Here is a 15,688-nt window from a genome sequence, read left to right as displayed (position 1 = left end):
TAATGTATTAACTTAATATAAGAGATAAGATTGTTGATGCAGTCCGAAATAGCTCAGTGGTGGATGTTAAGTAATCAAATATCCGTATACAAAAAGTGATAATTTCTCAACTAAAAACTAATAATGGATCAGCATTATTTCAGAATAACTGAGCGATATTTAGTCTGGTCTGGTCTGGTTTTGTCACACAGGTAAGTAGGCAAGTCATTCATATATTTGTGTCATAAAACACATAAGCATGTACACAAATCTACATACAATTTCAATTCACATTACAACACTGAAAATAAAGTCAGCCTTCAGTTTTCATAGACATATAACCCATTATGATTGCATAACACATTTTGACACATACCAAAATGTAATAATAATGAGGAGAATAATGACGTGATTGGCAATTAACAATAACAGCTTTGAAAAGATTTAACAGTGAATTAAACACAAGAAAATTAAATATCAGTAACAACAACATAGTCAATCTCTCATGACCCGGACTGTATCCATTTTTTATTATATTTTACTAATATTATATTGTCCCTCTGTTTTTTTACTTTTTAAACCAGTAAAACCAAACCATTGATGATTGGACTTTGATGTTATTTATATAAATTATACAACTGTCCATATAGCAAAAAAATAAAAGTTCACAAATGCATTACAGGCTAACTATATTTCAATAAAAACTGGATTTAATTTACTAGCAAAAAAAGTGCAAGACAGGCCACGGGTGACTTAAAATAGTCAGTACAAATTGGGAAAGAAACACTATGACAAATCAAAATGATCTTTTCATATCCCGTTTACACACAAATCAGGAACACGGTCAAGTTTTGTCAAAGATGAATAACATTGAGGACAGCTGTGTACATTTCATGCTCGCTCATAGTTTAAAATTATACAAATTCACAACCTTATTTCATAAAATATTTTAGCACAGGCTGCACGTAATGCAGTGTTTATGATACTGAAAAAAACATAATGACCTTCATACCTTAAAATGTAAAGGTACCCACTGGTGATTGTTTTTAAAACAAATATTAAATTCAAAAATGAACCTACAGTTCGTGAAAATGAACAAAAACATGTTGATTGTACATAAATGTCAATGTGTTTTGGTGGGTTTAAATTATTTTCTGTCTCAAAGCATTTCCCCTAAATAGTTTTTTAATCAGATGTTTAATCAGAGTCTTTAGAAACAAGTTTTTATTTGATATATTACTTTTACATAACTCAAGATTTGTTGGCCACACGATGCAAGATCCATTTCATCCCAACAACTAACTATCTGTGTGTTTCTTGTCAACTTTACCTCCATTGGCAGGCCTGAATAACTGAGACAAAACATTATACACACACTTACAGACATGATGTGTTTCTCTATCTCGGATTAAACACTGTGAGAGCAGCAACACAAGTAAGTGTCGTCCCATACAAACTGCACAAACCTCAGCGGACATTTGTTGCCATCATCAACCCGTCTGACTTGGACCACTACATCCTGTTTCCTTCTGAATGATGCACTTCCTGTCTGTGTCGCATCTACAGCTTCTTAAACAACCTTTACATCCTCTCCACACAATCTACCCCCATATTATCAGACTTTATTTTCTTTCTAAAAATATACTTCGAGTGATTTTGGGGGGAATAAAATATGACCCAGACATGTTCTTGACTGGTTTTGTAAGATTCACTCATAGCGAACCTCATCCATGTTGACAGATACATGTACAGCACATACACAAATAATCCATCTCTCCTAGCTTTCCTCGTTGCATTCAGTGCTTCGCAGGATTCAGTGCAAGACTTTATTTGGCCATTATAATAAACACAAAGACACACAATAACCTGAACCTACACAAAATCTAGGCATCCGTTGATGTGTTGTGTGTGAGATTTGGGATGAAGCTGTTAGCAAGCTCGGCTAAAACGTCGCTCCTTCAAACATCAAGTTGAGATGTAGTGGATTCAGGGAAGGATCCAAATAGCATTAGGACCCAACACAATGGCCATCGTTCTGAATGAGTCTCCATCAGGTTTCTAAATAGCAGCGCTGTAAATACGTTGGCATTTATTCACAGAAGTGAATACGAGGAAGGCCTCTGATGAGTCAGTCGTGGTTTATATCTCTAAATGTGATGTAGAATTGATGTCTTTAAGTTAATGAAGTTCTGCACACTTGGTGACTTATCGATCAGTGAGATCCAGAATCTACAACTTCAGATCTGCTGTTCGCTGAGGTCTGGATGCCCGCTGTTGTCCTGGCAAGGGCTCTTGAGCAGAGCTCCATTGCTCTCGGGTAGATTTTCAATGCCCAGGTAACCGACCAGGATGTCCGCCCGTCTGTGAGACAAACTGAGGATATCTTCGGCCAGAGACGAAACGGATGTAAAACGCACCTTGTCGTGATCAAACATGTCCTTCAGATACTGAACAATCTGTTGCTGTAAAGACCAATAGAAAATGTGAACATTGTGAGTAATAAATATGAGGACGGATAAGTAAATCTAAAATGTGGAGTTGTTTTAAAAACCTAGTAGTAGTATGTTTTTAAGAGGTGAGCTGTACATTAACTTAAGTACTGCACTTATGTAGGGGAGAGCGGGGGACAAAGTAACACTTTTTGGCTTTGGCTCTATCATTCAAAAAATATTTAGGTTAGATTCATATTTTTTTACACAATCTTTGTTACAAATGAACACTTAGGGCTCTATAACACTGCAGTGCAATGTGCGACGCAAGTGTCTTTTGCTAGTTTCAACCCGCTGCAATTATCATTTTCACGTTTAGCGACTCGTTGTTTAAATAGCAAATGCATTTGCGCCCAATTTTGCACCCTTGGATGTTCTGGTCTGCAAACGAGGTGTGTTCAGGCGTATTGTTGGCGCGTTGCTTTTCAACTAAAACAGACTACGCCATTGACCAACAAAAACCTGGTGTAAAGTCAATGGCACAATATTGTTTTTGTTATTTAATGAGCGCGTTAGTAATATGCGCCTATAAACGGTACAACAACACGGGTTTGCTTATCACACACATGTATGCGCAGCAGCACAAAAACGCTTTTAAATATGAAAAATTTAAAGGATTAAAATGTAAAAGATTATTATTGAGTCTCTTGGACATAAATGAGGACCGATTATGAAGGCGTAAAGAGCTGCTTCACCTGTAGCCTGGTAAGTAAATAAATGCTTTGCTTTAAACAAATGCAAATGTTTTTAAATGTTTTTTCGGATTTATTGTATATGATGACTCTGTGGATATGGTGAGATGAGAACCCCCTTTTTAAGTAATGCTGAAACGGCTCTCCGCACGTTTGTAAATTCTTTATCTCTTGTTTGTATTTTTAGAGTACAAACCTTTTCTTGCATATTTGCTAATTATTTTATGAGATTACAATGATTATGTAGGATATCAATACGTAATATGTAATATTTACAGCATTTAAAAGCCTGCTATTTGTACTTCTATGACTGAAAGAAAACGGCTTTTAAAGGTTTAAATAAAAAAATAAAAAATTCAATAAAAATAAAAACCACATTTTTTAACATTATTCTTAAACTGGGGGTCTTTAGTTTTTCAGTTTACAAAGTCCGTCATCTAAATAGGGATTAGACATAGTGCCAGCGCAACTGGCTTTTAAAGGGGACGAGAGATAAGACTCTCATTGGTTTATTGCACGTTACGCCCAAAACACACCAATTACTCATTAGGAGAATATTAACAACTCTTTTCAACCATGCGCTCAACTCACAAACCATTTTTCCCGTCGTTAAATTAGCAAAAGTGGCATCGGACACGCCCATTAAGACAACGCTTAGATCGTTAAAATAGGGCCCTAAGATTTTAAAATGTTTTCGTAGTTAGTCTTGGATAGTTTAAAGTGAATGTTAAAGGATAATTCCGGTATTTAACACTTTGAGTCTCATTTCTGGTTTGTTTTGGATGAACTACAGTGATGGAGACTGAAATTTTGACAATGGGTCGTTTCTTGACTTTTTGACTCGTTTAGAAGCGTCTCTTAACTGCTTCAGAATGGAAGTCAAGGGCCATGCACAAACATGTCATTAAAACAACACTTAACGTTCATTTTCAAAACTGTGCTACTCACCGAGTGGTTCGTGGTATTCGTTGATGATTAAAAACAAGTAGTGTAGCGAAATGCAGTTTCTGTCATGCTTAATTTTGTAACATTCCATTGACTTCTCTTTGAAGACTCATTGCTCGCAGATATATCACTCCGCCGCCGAAAACGGAAAAGGGGTCTGTTTACATGTGGTTGTAGTTTTTTCGCTCGGTTTCTCTCAGAATCAATTTTTCCCATATTTGATGGCTCAGTGACCAGCCTTAGGTTTGAAGTTGAGCTCGATTGTGAGTCTATACACTAGACACCGAGTTCCGTTCAGCGTCCTTGTACAGCAAAGTGGTGGTCGCCATCAAGTGGTCGGGAGTGTGCTAACGCTTCAGACTCAAATATAGAGCGGAAGTATATACGCGGTTGTGAGGTATCTGAAAAAATAGTTCCACTATAGCAAATAACACGGATTGAAGTCATACATTGCGCCGATATATTTGTTTTTAATCATCAAGGTTTTTTTTTTCAAATCTCGAATTAAATGGATTCAGTCTCAGTTTTTGGACTTTTGGTTTTTTGTTCTAAGTGTTTTTTGCCATTAAAGGGGTTTTTTGCATTTCCTATTCATTTTCAGTTGGGGCCATTTTTCCCCCAAGGGCCTCTTTTGTAAAAAAATAATTTTTACACATCTTTAGAACGACTGAATCAATCCCAGTTTTTAAAAATATTATTGACAGATAATCTAGAAGTTACAAAATCTTATTCCGCTGAGATAAAGGGAACTATTTTTTTAACTAAAGAAAAGTGGCTTGGGGGTCAAAATGACATTTATAGGGGTTAAGGGTATGACAGGTGTGTTAATGTAAAACATGCAGGGTTAGGGTTAGGCTAGGGTAAGGTCAGTTTATACTATATGACACCTGTTAAATCATGCCTGTCCAGAAGATGTTGTCAGTAGATGCTGCATTAAATCACATGTGTGGGAAAGATATCATCAGCATCTGTGGCCCTAAATTACACATGTAACAAGTGAATGCGTGAAAAACGTTCAATGACCCCCTAGGTAAAGTGACTAAATCAATTGTATAAAGGATTAACATGTGTTTTTGTATTGCATGAAAAGCTATGTGAGAGGCCAAAGTTCAGACATGTACAGCTCATAAACAATGTTGCAAACAATATGTGTATTTAAATAACCCAGTCATAACCCGGGCACTGTCACATTGATTTACATATGGAGTAATAGCATCTCTCAGGAATGTTGTGTTAGGAAATGACTCCCTGAAAAACGTGGAGAAGTGGGTGCTCTTAATTTATGCCGCCATATTTTTTTAAGTTGACCAGCAAAGGTTAAGCGGCGCCCTGTGTTATAAACAGTGCCAGTTACTTCAAAATTGGGCAGTATTGTCATTATACTGAGAAGTCAAGCAGAAAAAGTTTAATGATCATTATGAAATTAATATTTAGAAGTTGTAGACATGCCAAAACAAAATGGCATCTGGGTCGTGATGATGTCACACATTCCTGGACAAAATGGAGGTCACCATCAATCATTTTTATGTGAAAGTATGTCACCCATATTTACTACCATTTTGTAATTTAAAATGACAGTTGAACATGAAACATTTAACTTCTTAGAGGATTACGACACTTTCATAAAAAAATCAAATAATTTACTCACTCCCATGTCATCCAAAATGTTTGTCTTTCTTTGTTCAGAGAAGAAATTAAGTTTGAGAGGAAAACATTCCAGGATTTTTCTCCATATAGTGGACTTTACTCAACAGTTTACAAAGCTTCAAAGGATACGATCATCATTGTTGCCAAAAAATATATACTTTTTTTATACTTACGTATTACGTAATCACATGGAAAGGTCACGCGTTACATATGTGAAATTATTGCTTTAGTGTTTACAAGTGTGGAGAAATAGGAGCATTCAGATATTGTTTTATTTGGAATGATAATAATATCCTTGTGTCAGTTTATTGTTTAAAAGGTCCACAAGTGTGCATTTCACATATGTAACGCATGACCTTCCACATGATCATGTAATACGTAAAGTCGCACTTTTGAGTAAAGTCCACTATATGGAGAAAAATCCTGGAATGTTTTCCCCAAAAACTTAATTTCTTCTCTGAACAAAAAAAGACATCAATATATATTCAGATTTTTTGCCTCGTGCTGCTTTACTTATCTTTCTTTATTTGTATAGTTGTATTTTATTATATTATTGTATTTTATTAAATGTTTTACTGTTAGTGTTATCTGTAAACAACAAGGGTCTGAAAAAAGCGCAATTTTAATTCTCGGCATGTATGTACTGTACATGTGGAAGAATTGACAATAAAAGCAGACTTGACTTAATCTTGATGACATAGAGGTATTTTTTCACAAGTTAAATTATTTTTCATCAGTTATATTCAAAAAAAAATTTAATAAGTTATATTCAGAATTTTTATTTTTCAGAAGTTAAATTCAAAAACTTTTTTCATAAGATATATTCAGATTTTTTCCCCATAAGTTATATTCATATTTTTTCTTTTTCAGAAGTTATATTCAGAATTTATTTTCATATTTTTTCTTTTTCAGAAGTTATATTCAGAATTTATTTTCATAAGTTATATTCAGATTTTTTCTTTTTCAGAAGTTAAATTCAAAAACTTTTTTCATAAGATATATTCAGATTTTTTTCCCATAAGTTATATTCAGATATTTTCTTTTTCAGATGTTAAATTCAGAATTTATTTTCATAAATTATATACAGATTTTTTTCTTTTTCAGAAGTTATAATCAGATTTTTTTATAAGTTATTTTCAGATATTTTCCCATAAGTTATATTCTGAATTTTTTTTAATAAGTTATATTCTGAATTTTTTTTCATAAGTTATATTCTGAATTTTTGTTTCATAATTTATATTCAGATTTTTTCTTTTTCATGAGTTAAATTTAATTTAATTAATTTATTTATTTATGTAGCGCTTTTCACAATTGTTAATTGTTTCTATATTAATTTTTCCACAAGTTATATTCTGAATTTTGTTTCATAATTTATATTCTGATTTTTCTTTTTCATAAATTAAATTCTGAATTTTTTTTCACATGTTATATTCTGAATTTTGTTTCATAATTTATATTCTGACTTTTTCCATAAGTTAAATTAAGATTTTTTTTCATAAGTTAATATTCAGATTTTCTATCCAGCAGGTTTAGATGTGTACAGTACGCCTCTTACCTTAAATATAGTGCAGACCTCACTCAGGTGTTGTCTGGGGCCCAAAAACCCAAACGCCAAAACTGGACTGACGTGTTCAGAGATCGCATAGAAATGAGCAATAAAACCGTCTGGAACCTGAACAACAAACACAAACACTGAAGCCACAGCCACAAATAGTTAACTATATATGAGGAGTTCAGATGCAAAACCCTCTCAGTGCATCAGACAGGTTTTCTTGAAAATGTGAATTTTTTATCAGGCTTATGTTTAGGTTCAGTAATTTCACTTTAATGGCAATGTAGTAATTGAAATACTTAATTTCACAAATGTCATTTCATTGGCATATGACTGCCTTTTGCAGCACAGTGCATGCAAACCTAAATCCATACTAAACATGCTAAATTTACTAAATCTTTGCACATAGTAAAGACATAGTAAACAGTTGCGAAGTCACTAAAGGTGCAACTAAAACATAGTATACATACATACATGCTTTTGTTTTAAATGCTCACCATTAGCAGCCTCCTCTTAGCTTTCAACACAGACCAGCAGGCTGTAGCCAGAGCCTAAGAAAAATCAAAACACAGAAATCAGACATTTATTCAAATAAATCAACATTAAATATTTTTTACTGATACTTGGTTCCAAGTGTAATGTTGACGTACCGTCTCTTTAAAACTGTCCGAGAGCCATCGGTTCCTCAATACAGCAACCACAGACGATGGAGGACTTTCTAGATCTTCAAACGCATCCATCAGGATAAAGTCCAGCACAATGTCAAAAAAGTTCATACAGACCACCTAGAACAGAATAAAACATGTAAGGGATCATGTGCATCAGGTATTTACATGCAAACATTATACATAAAGACAAGACCACCCCTCTCCCTTCCAGCTCCATTTTGGTGACGGGCCACGTCTCTTCTCTCTGCGTGTACTGCAACATGTCCTCATAACTCTCCAGAAAGGCCTTAGGACTCTAAACATACACATACGTTCATATGGAGAGAATTAAATAATTAATTAATATTAAATATTAATATTTTATTCACGGTTCATATTACAGAAGTCAAATATTTCACAATGACCTTATTGGCTTTGACCATGAGTCCTGAGATCATCTGCTTCCCTGTCTCCATGAAGAATATTCTGTGTGTTTCATCTAGCAGCAGCACCTACATACACAAACGCACACAACTCATAAACAGCTCTGTTCCCGTGAGTATATCTGTGTGTTTGTGTTTAATCGTGTGTGAATGTCTGCTGACCTGGAAGGCCTGTCGTACACAGTGCAGCTTGGCAAGAAAGTCTTGATCGCTAAAACACTCCAGAAGTTCTGACCTGTAAAACAGAGACACTACGGTCACGTGACCTCGAAGAGTTCCCATCAGCCCTGACGGAAATGAAGTCTCAGAGGAAAGAAAGTGATGTGCTTTACAGAGACACATGTGATCCTACATCACACTATATTTACATTTATGCATTTAGCAGATGCTCTTTTCTAAAAACAGACAGACAGACAGACAGACAGATGGACACATAGACAGACAGAGACAGACACACACACACACACACACACACACACACACACACACACACACACACACACACACAGACAGACAAACAGATACATAGACAGATACACAGATAAGATACACAGACAGACAGACAACCCCCCACAAATACAGATAGATACAGACAGACACACAAACAGACACAAAGACAGGCACACAGACAGACGGACACATAGACAGACAGACAGACAGACAGACAGATACACAGATAAGATACACAGACAGACAGACAGACAACCCCCCACAAATACAGATAGATACAGACAGACAGACACACACACACACACACAGATAGAAACATAGACAGATAGACAGACAGACAGACACGCACAGACAGACAGATACATAGACAGACACACAGACAAACAGACAGACACAAATAGACACACAAACAGATAAGGCACACAGACAGATAGATACACAAACAGACAGACAAAAACACAGACAGACAGACGGACACATACACAGACAGATACACAGGCAGACACAACTAGATTCACAGACAGACAAACAAACAGATAAGATACACAGACACACACAACCCCACACATACTTATAGACAGACAGACAGATACATAGACAGACAGACACACACACAGACAAACAGGCACACACAAATAGATACAAAGACAGACATAGAAACAGATAAGATACACAGACAGACAGACAGCTACATAGACAGACAAACAGGCAGACAGACAGACAGACAGATACATAGACAGACACATAGACAAACAGACAGACACAAATAGATACACAAACAGACGAACAGATAAGACACACAGACAGATAGATACACAAACAGACAGACAAAAACACAGACACGCACACAGACAGATGGACACATAGATAGACTGACAGACAGACACATTCACACACAGACAGACACATACACAGGCAGACAGATAGACACATAGCCAAACAGACAGACACAAATAGATACACAGACCGACAGACACGCACAGTCCCCCACATACAGATAGATCCACAAATAGACAGACAGATACGTAGACAGACAGAGAGACACACACACAAACACACACACAGATAGATACAAAGACAGACAGACAGACAGACAGACAGACAGACACAAATTTATACACAGACAGACAAACAGATAAGATACACAAACAGACAGACACCCCCCCACACATACAGACAGATACACAGACAGACAGACAGAAAGACACGCAGACAGACAGACAGACAGACAGACAGATAGACACGCAGACAGACAGACAGATACAATGACAGACAGATAGACAGAAACATACACACACACACACACACACACACACAGACAGACAGACAGATAGACGTGATTAAGCATTTTTATTTATACTTCTCCATCATTGTTGGCATCGATGTACAATTACACATGTGGCAGATCACTAGTAGGCAATGCTCACGGGCATGATGCAGTATCAGGGCAAAAGCCAAAGGAAAAGCAACTTGTTGCACACGTTGTTGGAGAAGCATCAGCAGTGATGGATTTACTGTCACAAGTGGAAATGCATATGAGGAAATTAGATTTTTTGTGACCTAAGGGATGGGTTCTAGCAAACCCTTACAATTGACCATGTACAATTGACACACTGTTATATTTTTAGAGAGGTGCACGTCAGGCTACGGCATAAACTTGCCGGACACGTATAAATTGGACTTAAGTATGCAGTGTGTAGGGTGTAGTATGATCTACCTCACTGTTCTGCAGGCCACGCCTCCATCTTTAACTAAACTCATAGCTTCTTCATACAGAGCTGCCGGTTTTAAGAGGTGAACCGTGTCCTCCAGAGAAAGTGCTTCAAATAACTACAGAAGAAAATGAAAAACAAAGGTTGAATGATTAAATGATTTAAGAAAATGTTTTTTAAATATTGATGAGATCAAAGTATAAGGCACACTCATATCATACCTATATAGTGACCTCTTGTGGCTACATATTGTGCCTTTAAAGACATAAAAGCAAAACACCCAAAGTGCTGCTACAACGACTGAATGACGGTTAAAGTCTGCTGTGATCAAAAATGTATAACACCTACATTTAATCAAAAACACTTTGAAGTTTGTTTGCAAGTTTCCTGACCTCAGCTGCCGAGAAAAACGAGTCGTCTGACGTGACCGTCGTAGCATCATCATCTTGAATCGGGTGAGAACTTCCAAGTGTGGGCAGGATCAGGGTTCCTTCACTCTCTGCATACAAACACACACTCATGTAAACTGTGAATACGTACATCACAAATATAATGTAACCATGAGTGTGCGTGTGTGTGTGTTACCCAGGTCAGCGAGCAGACTGTCAGGCGGGATGGTGCTGCCGAAATCCTCCTGCAGATGATACGCTCGGTGGAGTAAAGACTCGAGCTTCACCGCAAACTGATGATTGCGAAGTTCAGGCTGCAGAAATGACAGATAAATGAATGCAACCCACAAACCATCAGAAATGCAAGACACAGTACTTGATCATCAATATATAACAAATGTGATGTCAGTACTCAAGTGGCAACAAAGTATCTTCAACAATAGCTAAACAAAAAAAAGTAACTAACTTTAAAGGGTCATTCACACTATAAATATAACTTTATTAGAGTTCAAACTAATAAATAATAATGTTAACTTAGATGAAGATGTAGATGACTTCCTTTTCCTTTAAATTTTCAATCCCGAACATCTTTTCTCAAAAATGTGAATGCAGAAAGCTCTCTATGAGAGTTAAAGGTGCTCTTGGCACTGGCAGGCAAAGCTTATATCTTGCCAGCTTGCTGTACTGACATATAATATGTATTATATTCGACTAAAAACACCACATCCTGACTGCTACCATCCTCGATTTGAACATTAAACCCCTGCAGCTAAACAACATTCTCGAACATATTTGGCAGTATATGTTACAAAAAAATCGCCCTGAAATTTATCCCAACGATATCGCTCCTTGTATCTTTATCACTAGAGGTGTGTTGTAGTACGCTATTGTGTTTAATTTAAAATGATTATCGCCATAGTGCGAACGAAACTGACCTTATTTTATGTCAATGTCTATGAAAGCGCCCCCTACATCAACATTTTTGATTCTTACCGAATGGTGCTCCACGAGTTCGGATCCCTCTGGGACGAGACTGCTAGCGGATGAAGTGCCCGAATGAGTTGTGTGTCTGATGTTTAGCGCCCTTTCCCACTTACGCAGAGCTTCCTCAAACAACTCCATACCTGCAGGAGGACAAGACGGCAAAACATTGAATCTCTAAACATCTGTGATACTGCACATTGTTTACGTGTCATATTGCGAAACTTCAAAAAGGGTGAATGATAAAATATAACAGCGTTATGATTTATTTTGGATGCTTTTAGTCACCAACAAAATTCCCATTAGTGTTATGCCATAGTTTGGTCGAGTTTATTATTATTCTTCTCTAAAATGGAAAACACATATAAAGAACGAGTGAGTGTTTCAGAACTTCTGACCGGTACTTCACATCACAAATAAATAAAATGACCCATGAGATAGAGGTTCTCAGCGTTAGCATCTTCTCCAATTCCCATTTCCTCTGCTACAGGCTCCGCCTCCCACGGCATTCCCACGGCATTCACTGATTGGTTGGGAGAGGAAGGGCCTCGCATCTGAGACACAACCAATAATGTTTTGTTATTAGTTAGGCGTGTTGATAAGAGTTAATGGGTAAACATTATTTCGATCAAATCGATAGGAAGTTATCAAATATTTAAATAAATGTACATACTGTTGTGATTTGAAACGATTAAATATTGTGAAGACAGTGACCCAAGCTCATGTATGTAGGAAATAATAAAATGTCCAATGACAATCAAGTGTTCTGGAAAGGCGTATACTGTAATAAACAAAATGTGTTTGGGTGTAACGCACCGAGGCGATACTATGTGAAGAGCTGGAGCGTTTACTGGGAGCGATAGATGAGACGCCGCTGAGCGTATCATTACTGCGAGTACTGGGACTCATCATCTGCCTCGCTGAAACCGGACCTGCAAACAAACAAATCAACTTTTAACTTGAGCTTATTCATTTATTTTAGGGCTGTCAAATGATTAATCGCATACAAAATAAAAGTTTGGGTTTGCATAATATATTTTTCTGTGCAATAATGATATATTTTAATATTTTTTATTAATTATTTATATTACACACAGTGCACACACATATTTTATGCAAAACAAAAGCTTTTTATGCGATTAATCGCGATTAATCTTTTGACTGCCCTAATTTATTTACATCAACATCTCAGTGCCACTCAACCCACCCTGATGAACACCAGCACAAATCAACAAAACAAAATTACTACTGGCGAGATGAAAAGAAAAAGTGACACGCTTACGTGTCAACATCATCACCTCTCTTGAGTGAGGCCGGTCTGTGGGTTCGGAGAAGCTGTTCAGGAATGACCACAGGTTTCTGCTCATCTTTACCGGCCACCTGTTTCCTCTTCCTGCCCCGCCTCTTTAACTGATGTGCGGTCAGAGCCAATGCGACACTGCCCAGCGCCGTGGCGAACAGAACCTTCTTCAGACTCGGACTCAACTTTAACTGAGAGAATATAGACTGACAGAGAAACAGATGAATCAAAGACAAGAGGGAATGGGAAATACATGATTTCAGCATGGAAAAGAGAAATTAAGAGACAACAATGAGGAATGAGTTATTTTGTTGTGTCACTTATAACATTGCTGTTGCATTCATAACAAAAACACTGACGCCTCTATCGCAGTTCTTATCACCGAACTGAATGATAATGCATCATAAATCAGATTAATAATTAATCATGACTATTATTACATTTATTTATATACACAATGTTTTTACAACGTTGCGTTGTTTAAAAGTAATGCATTGTTGTTACAATGTTGCACTGTTTCAAAACTATTAACTATGATGATTATGAGATGTTTGAACTTTTGAGATCAAACATTATGAAGACAATGCAGGGTGTTATTTTTTTATCTGTGTTAAGTCAAATATAAACCTGGGAATAAGGTATTTATTTAGGTGGTATTACTTTTTAAACTGAAAAGGCACTTTTGTGCATCACGTGCCAGCATAAACACCACTTTCTTATAGGTCAGTAAAAAAAATGACAGCAAAATTGAGTTTTTCATTTGAAAAAACCATAATCATTGCGATCAGTGTTTGCATTCATTAGCTCATTTGCATTTAGGGGGACACACCCAAAAAAGCCACATTTTTGCTCGCACCTACAAAGTGGTAATTTTAACACGTTATAATAAATTATCTGTAGGGCTGTCACAATTATGAAATTTGGCTGATAGTTAATTGCCTAATAAAATGTTATGCAAAGCATCGCGTTACACTGTCTGTTAAGGAGCGCCATCTGATACCGTCTCTTTTATACAGGCGCTGCAGCTCCCCCTTGTGTTTTTTAGAGAGATGTGCAATCATTGCGGTGATCTGAAATCATCGCGATGGGGTCAAACAATCGCAATGAGACGATTATTTAATCATTGTGACAGCCCTAATTATCTGTGGGATATTTTGAGCTAAAACTTCACATACGCACTCTGGGGACACCAAAGATTTATTTTACATTTAAAAAAAAAATCTCATAATATGTCCCCTTTAATAAATAAATAACAAAAAGGTTATGTACCTGTCCAAAGGTGGAATACAGGAATACGGGTATCTCAGCCACCGTCATGGCTAAGGCTTGCATGATGGACATGCCCTCTGCACTTCTGATTGACATCTCAGCTCCGCCCCTCTCTCCTACAGATGCGTTCACATCAGAGTCCCTTCAAACAGATCTGGGAACAGCTGGAGCTGGACAAAGAACTCAGTTCTGGCTTTGACACTGACTGGAGATCAGCAGGACTCATCTAGCACGTGTAAGAGCTCATCCAAAAACCCAGTTTTGAATTCCACCTCACAGCGTTCTTCATTTTTGTTGCCTTGGGGTGAGAACACAGTTTATATGATACATATGGTTTACATCAGGAGCTTTGTTTACATAAACAGACTGTAATATTACATGGAAAACAAATAAAACACCTGTCAGTAATGGAATAAAGAAACTACATAGTCATTAAAACATTTCAATGCAAAAATATACTTCAATAAATCATTTTCCAAGATGTGGTCACAATAACCACGTTTCCACTTAACCAGATGTAATAAGGCATCAAATGTGAGACAGTCATACATAAAATACAGAAACAGAATGCATACCACATTATGAATGATATGACAACTACATCAAAACTAAACATTCAAGGTTTTTCATAAATAGAATGACAACTCTCCATCATGCAGGATCAAAAACACTGCAAAGCTTATCATATAAGTCAGATATGATGGTCACGTGGGCAGCTGTTTTATCACAAACTGCAGTGCAGAGCAGCACATGTTTATTGACAGAGTTTCTGTTTGTTTTTTATACTCATCTGATACACCCTGACCCTCTGTGTCTATGTCCTTAAACACCAGCAGCACATTAGCTAAGCTTAGTTAAACACAGACGCACCAACAGATTTAAACACAGTTACCTCTCAAACAAGCATTAATGCACGATTAAAGACGATTAAAATAAGATTTAAACCAAGTACTGAAAAAGAAATCATCTTAAAACAGCTCACTCACTCACTCCTTGTTAGGAAGGACATTTTCATTCCGCATTGCACAGCCACAGACAAACCTGTGATTTCCTGATAGGCGGGGTGTGATTTTGACTGACAGACAAATACACCTATGGCTGCATTAGACCACTGAGCGGTAGCCAATCAGATAGGAGAATGGAGACGCGCAACGCATTGACTACCCAATCACATCAACAGTCGTGACTTTTGC

The 15,688-nt window shown here is 36.8% G+C and overlaps 1 protein-coding gene across 3 annotated transcripts; it reads right to left on the bottom strand.

Annotated features, from left to right (window-relative positions):
* Positions 1-192: 192 nt before the first annotated feature.
* Positions 193-15,610, bottom strand: miga2 (mitoguardin 2). 3 transcript variants are annotated; one of them, XM_055179719.2, is made up of 16 exons: positions 15,482-15,610; positions 14,496-14,793; positions 13,225-13,432; positions 12,743-12,858; positions 12,357-12,480; positions 11,939-12,069; positions 11,142-11,259; positions 10,949-11,055; positions 10,562-10,674; positions 8,557-8,629; positions 8,377-8,463; positions 8,169-8,267; positions 7,955-8,089; positions 7,802-7,855; positions 7,308-7,424; positions 193-2,441 (listed from the first exon to the last, which is right to left on the bottom strand). In XM_055179719.2, the coding sequence occupies exons 2-16, from the start codon at positions 14,589-14,591 to the stop codon at positions 2,217-2,219; spliced, it is 1,803 nt and encodes a 600-aa protein (XP_055035694.2). In that variant the 5' UTR covers positions 14,592-14,793; positions 15,482-15,610; the 3' UTR covers positions 193-2,216. The 3 variants fall into 3 exon arrangements, with proteins under 3 accessions (XP_055035694.2, XP_055035695.2, XP_055035697.1); XM_055179720.2 differs by having other exon boundaries at positions 15,486-15,609; XM_055179722.2 differs by lacking the exons at positions 14,496-14,793; positions 15,482-15,610 and having other exon boundaries at positions 13,209-13,426.
* Between the last annotated feature and the right edge of the window lie 78 nt (positions 15,611-15,688).

This window comes from Misgurnus anguillicaudatus, chromosome 9, assembly GCF_027580225.2.
Source record: "Misgurnus anguillicaudatus chromosome 9, ASM2758022v2, whole genome shotgun sequence".
In the NCBI taxonomy this organism is placed as follows: Eukaryota; Metazoa; Chordata; class Actinopteri; order Cypriniformes; family Cobitidae; genus Misgurnus; species Misgurnus anguillicaudatus.
Note: the sequence above shows the minus strand (reverse complement) of the source record. Positions and strands in the feature narration are given on the sequence as shown.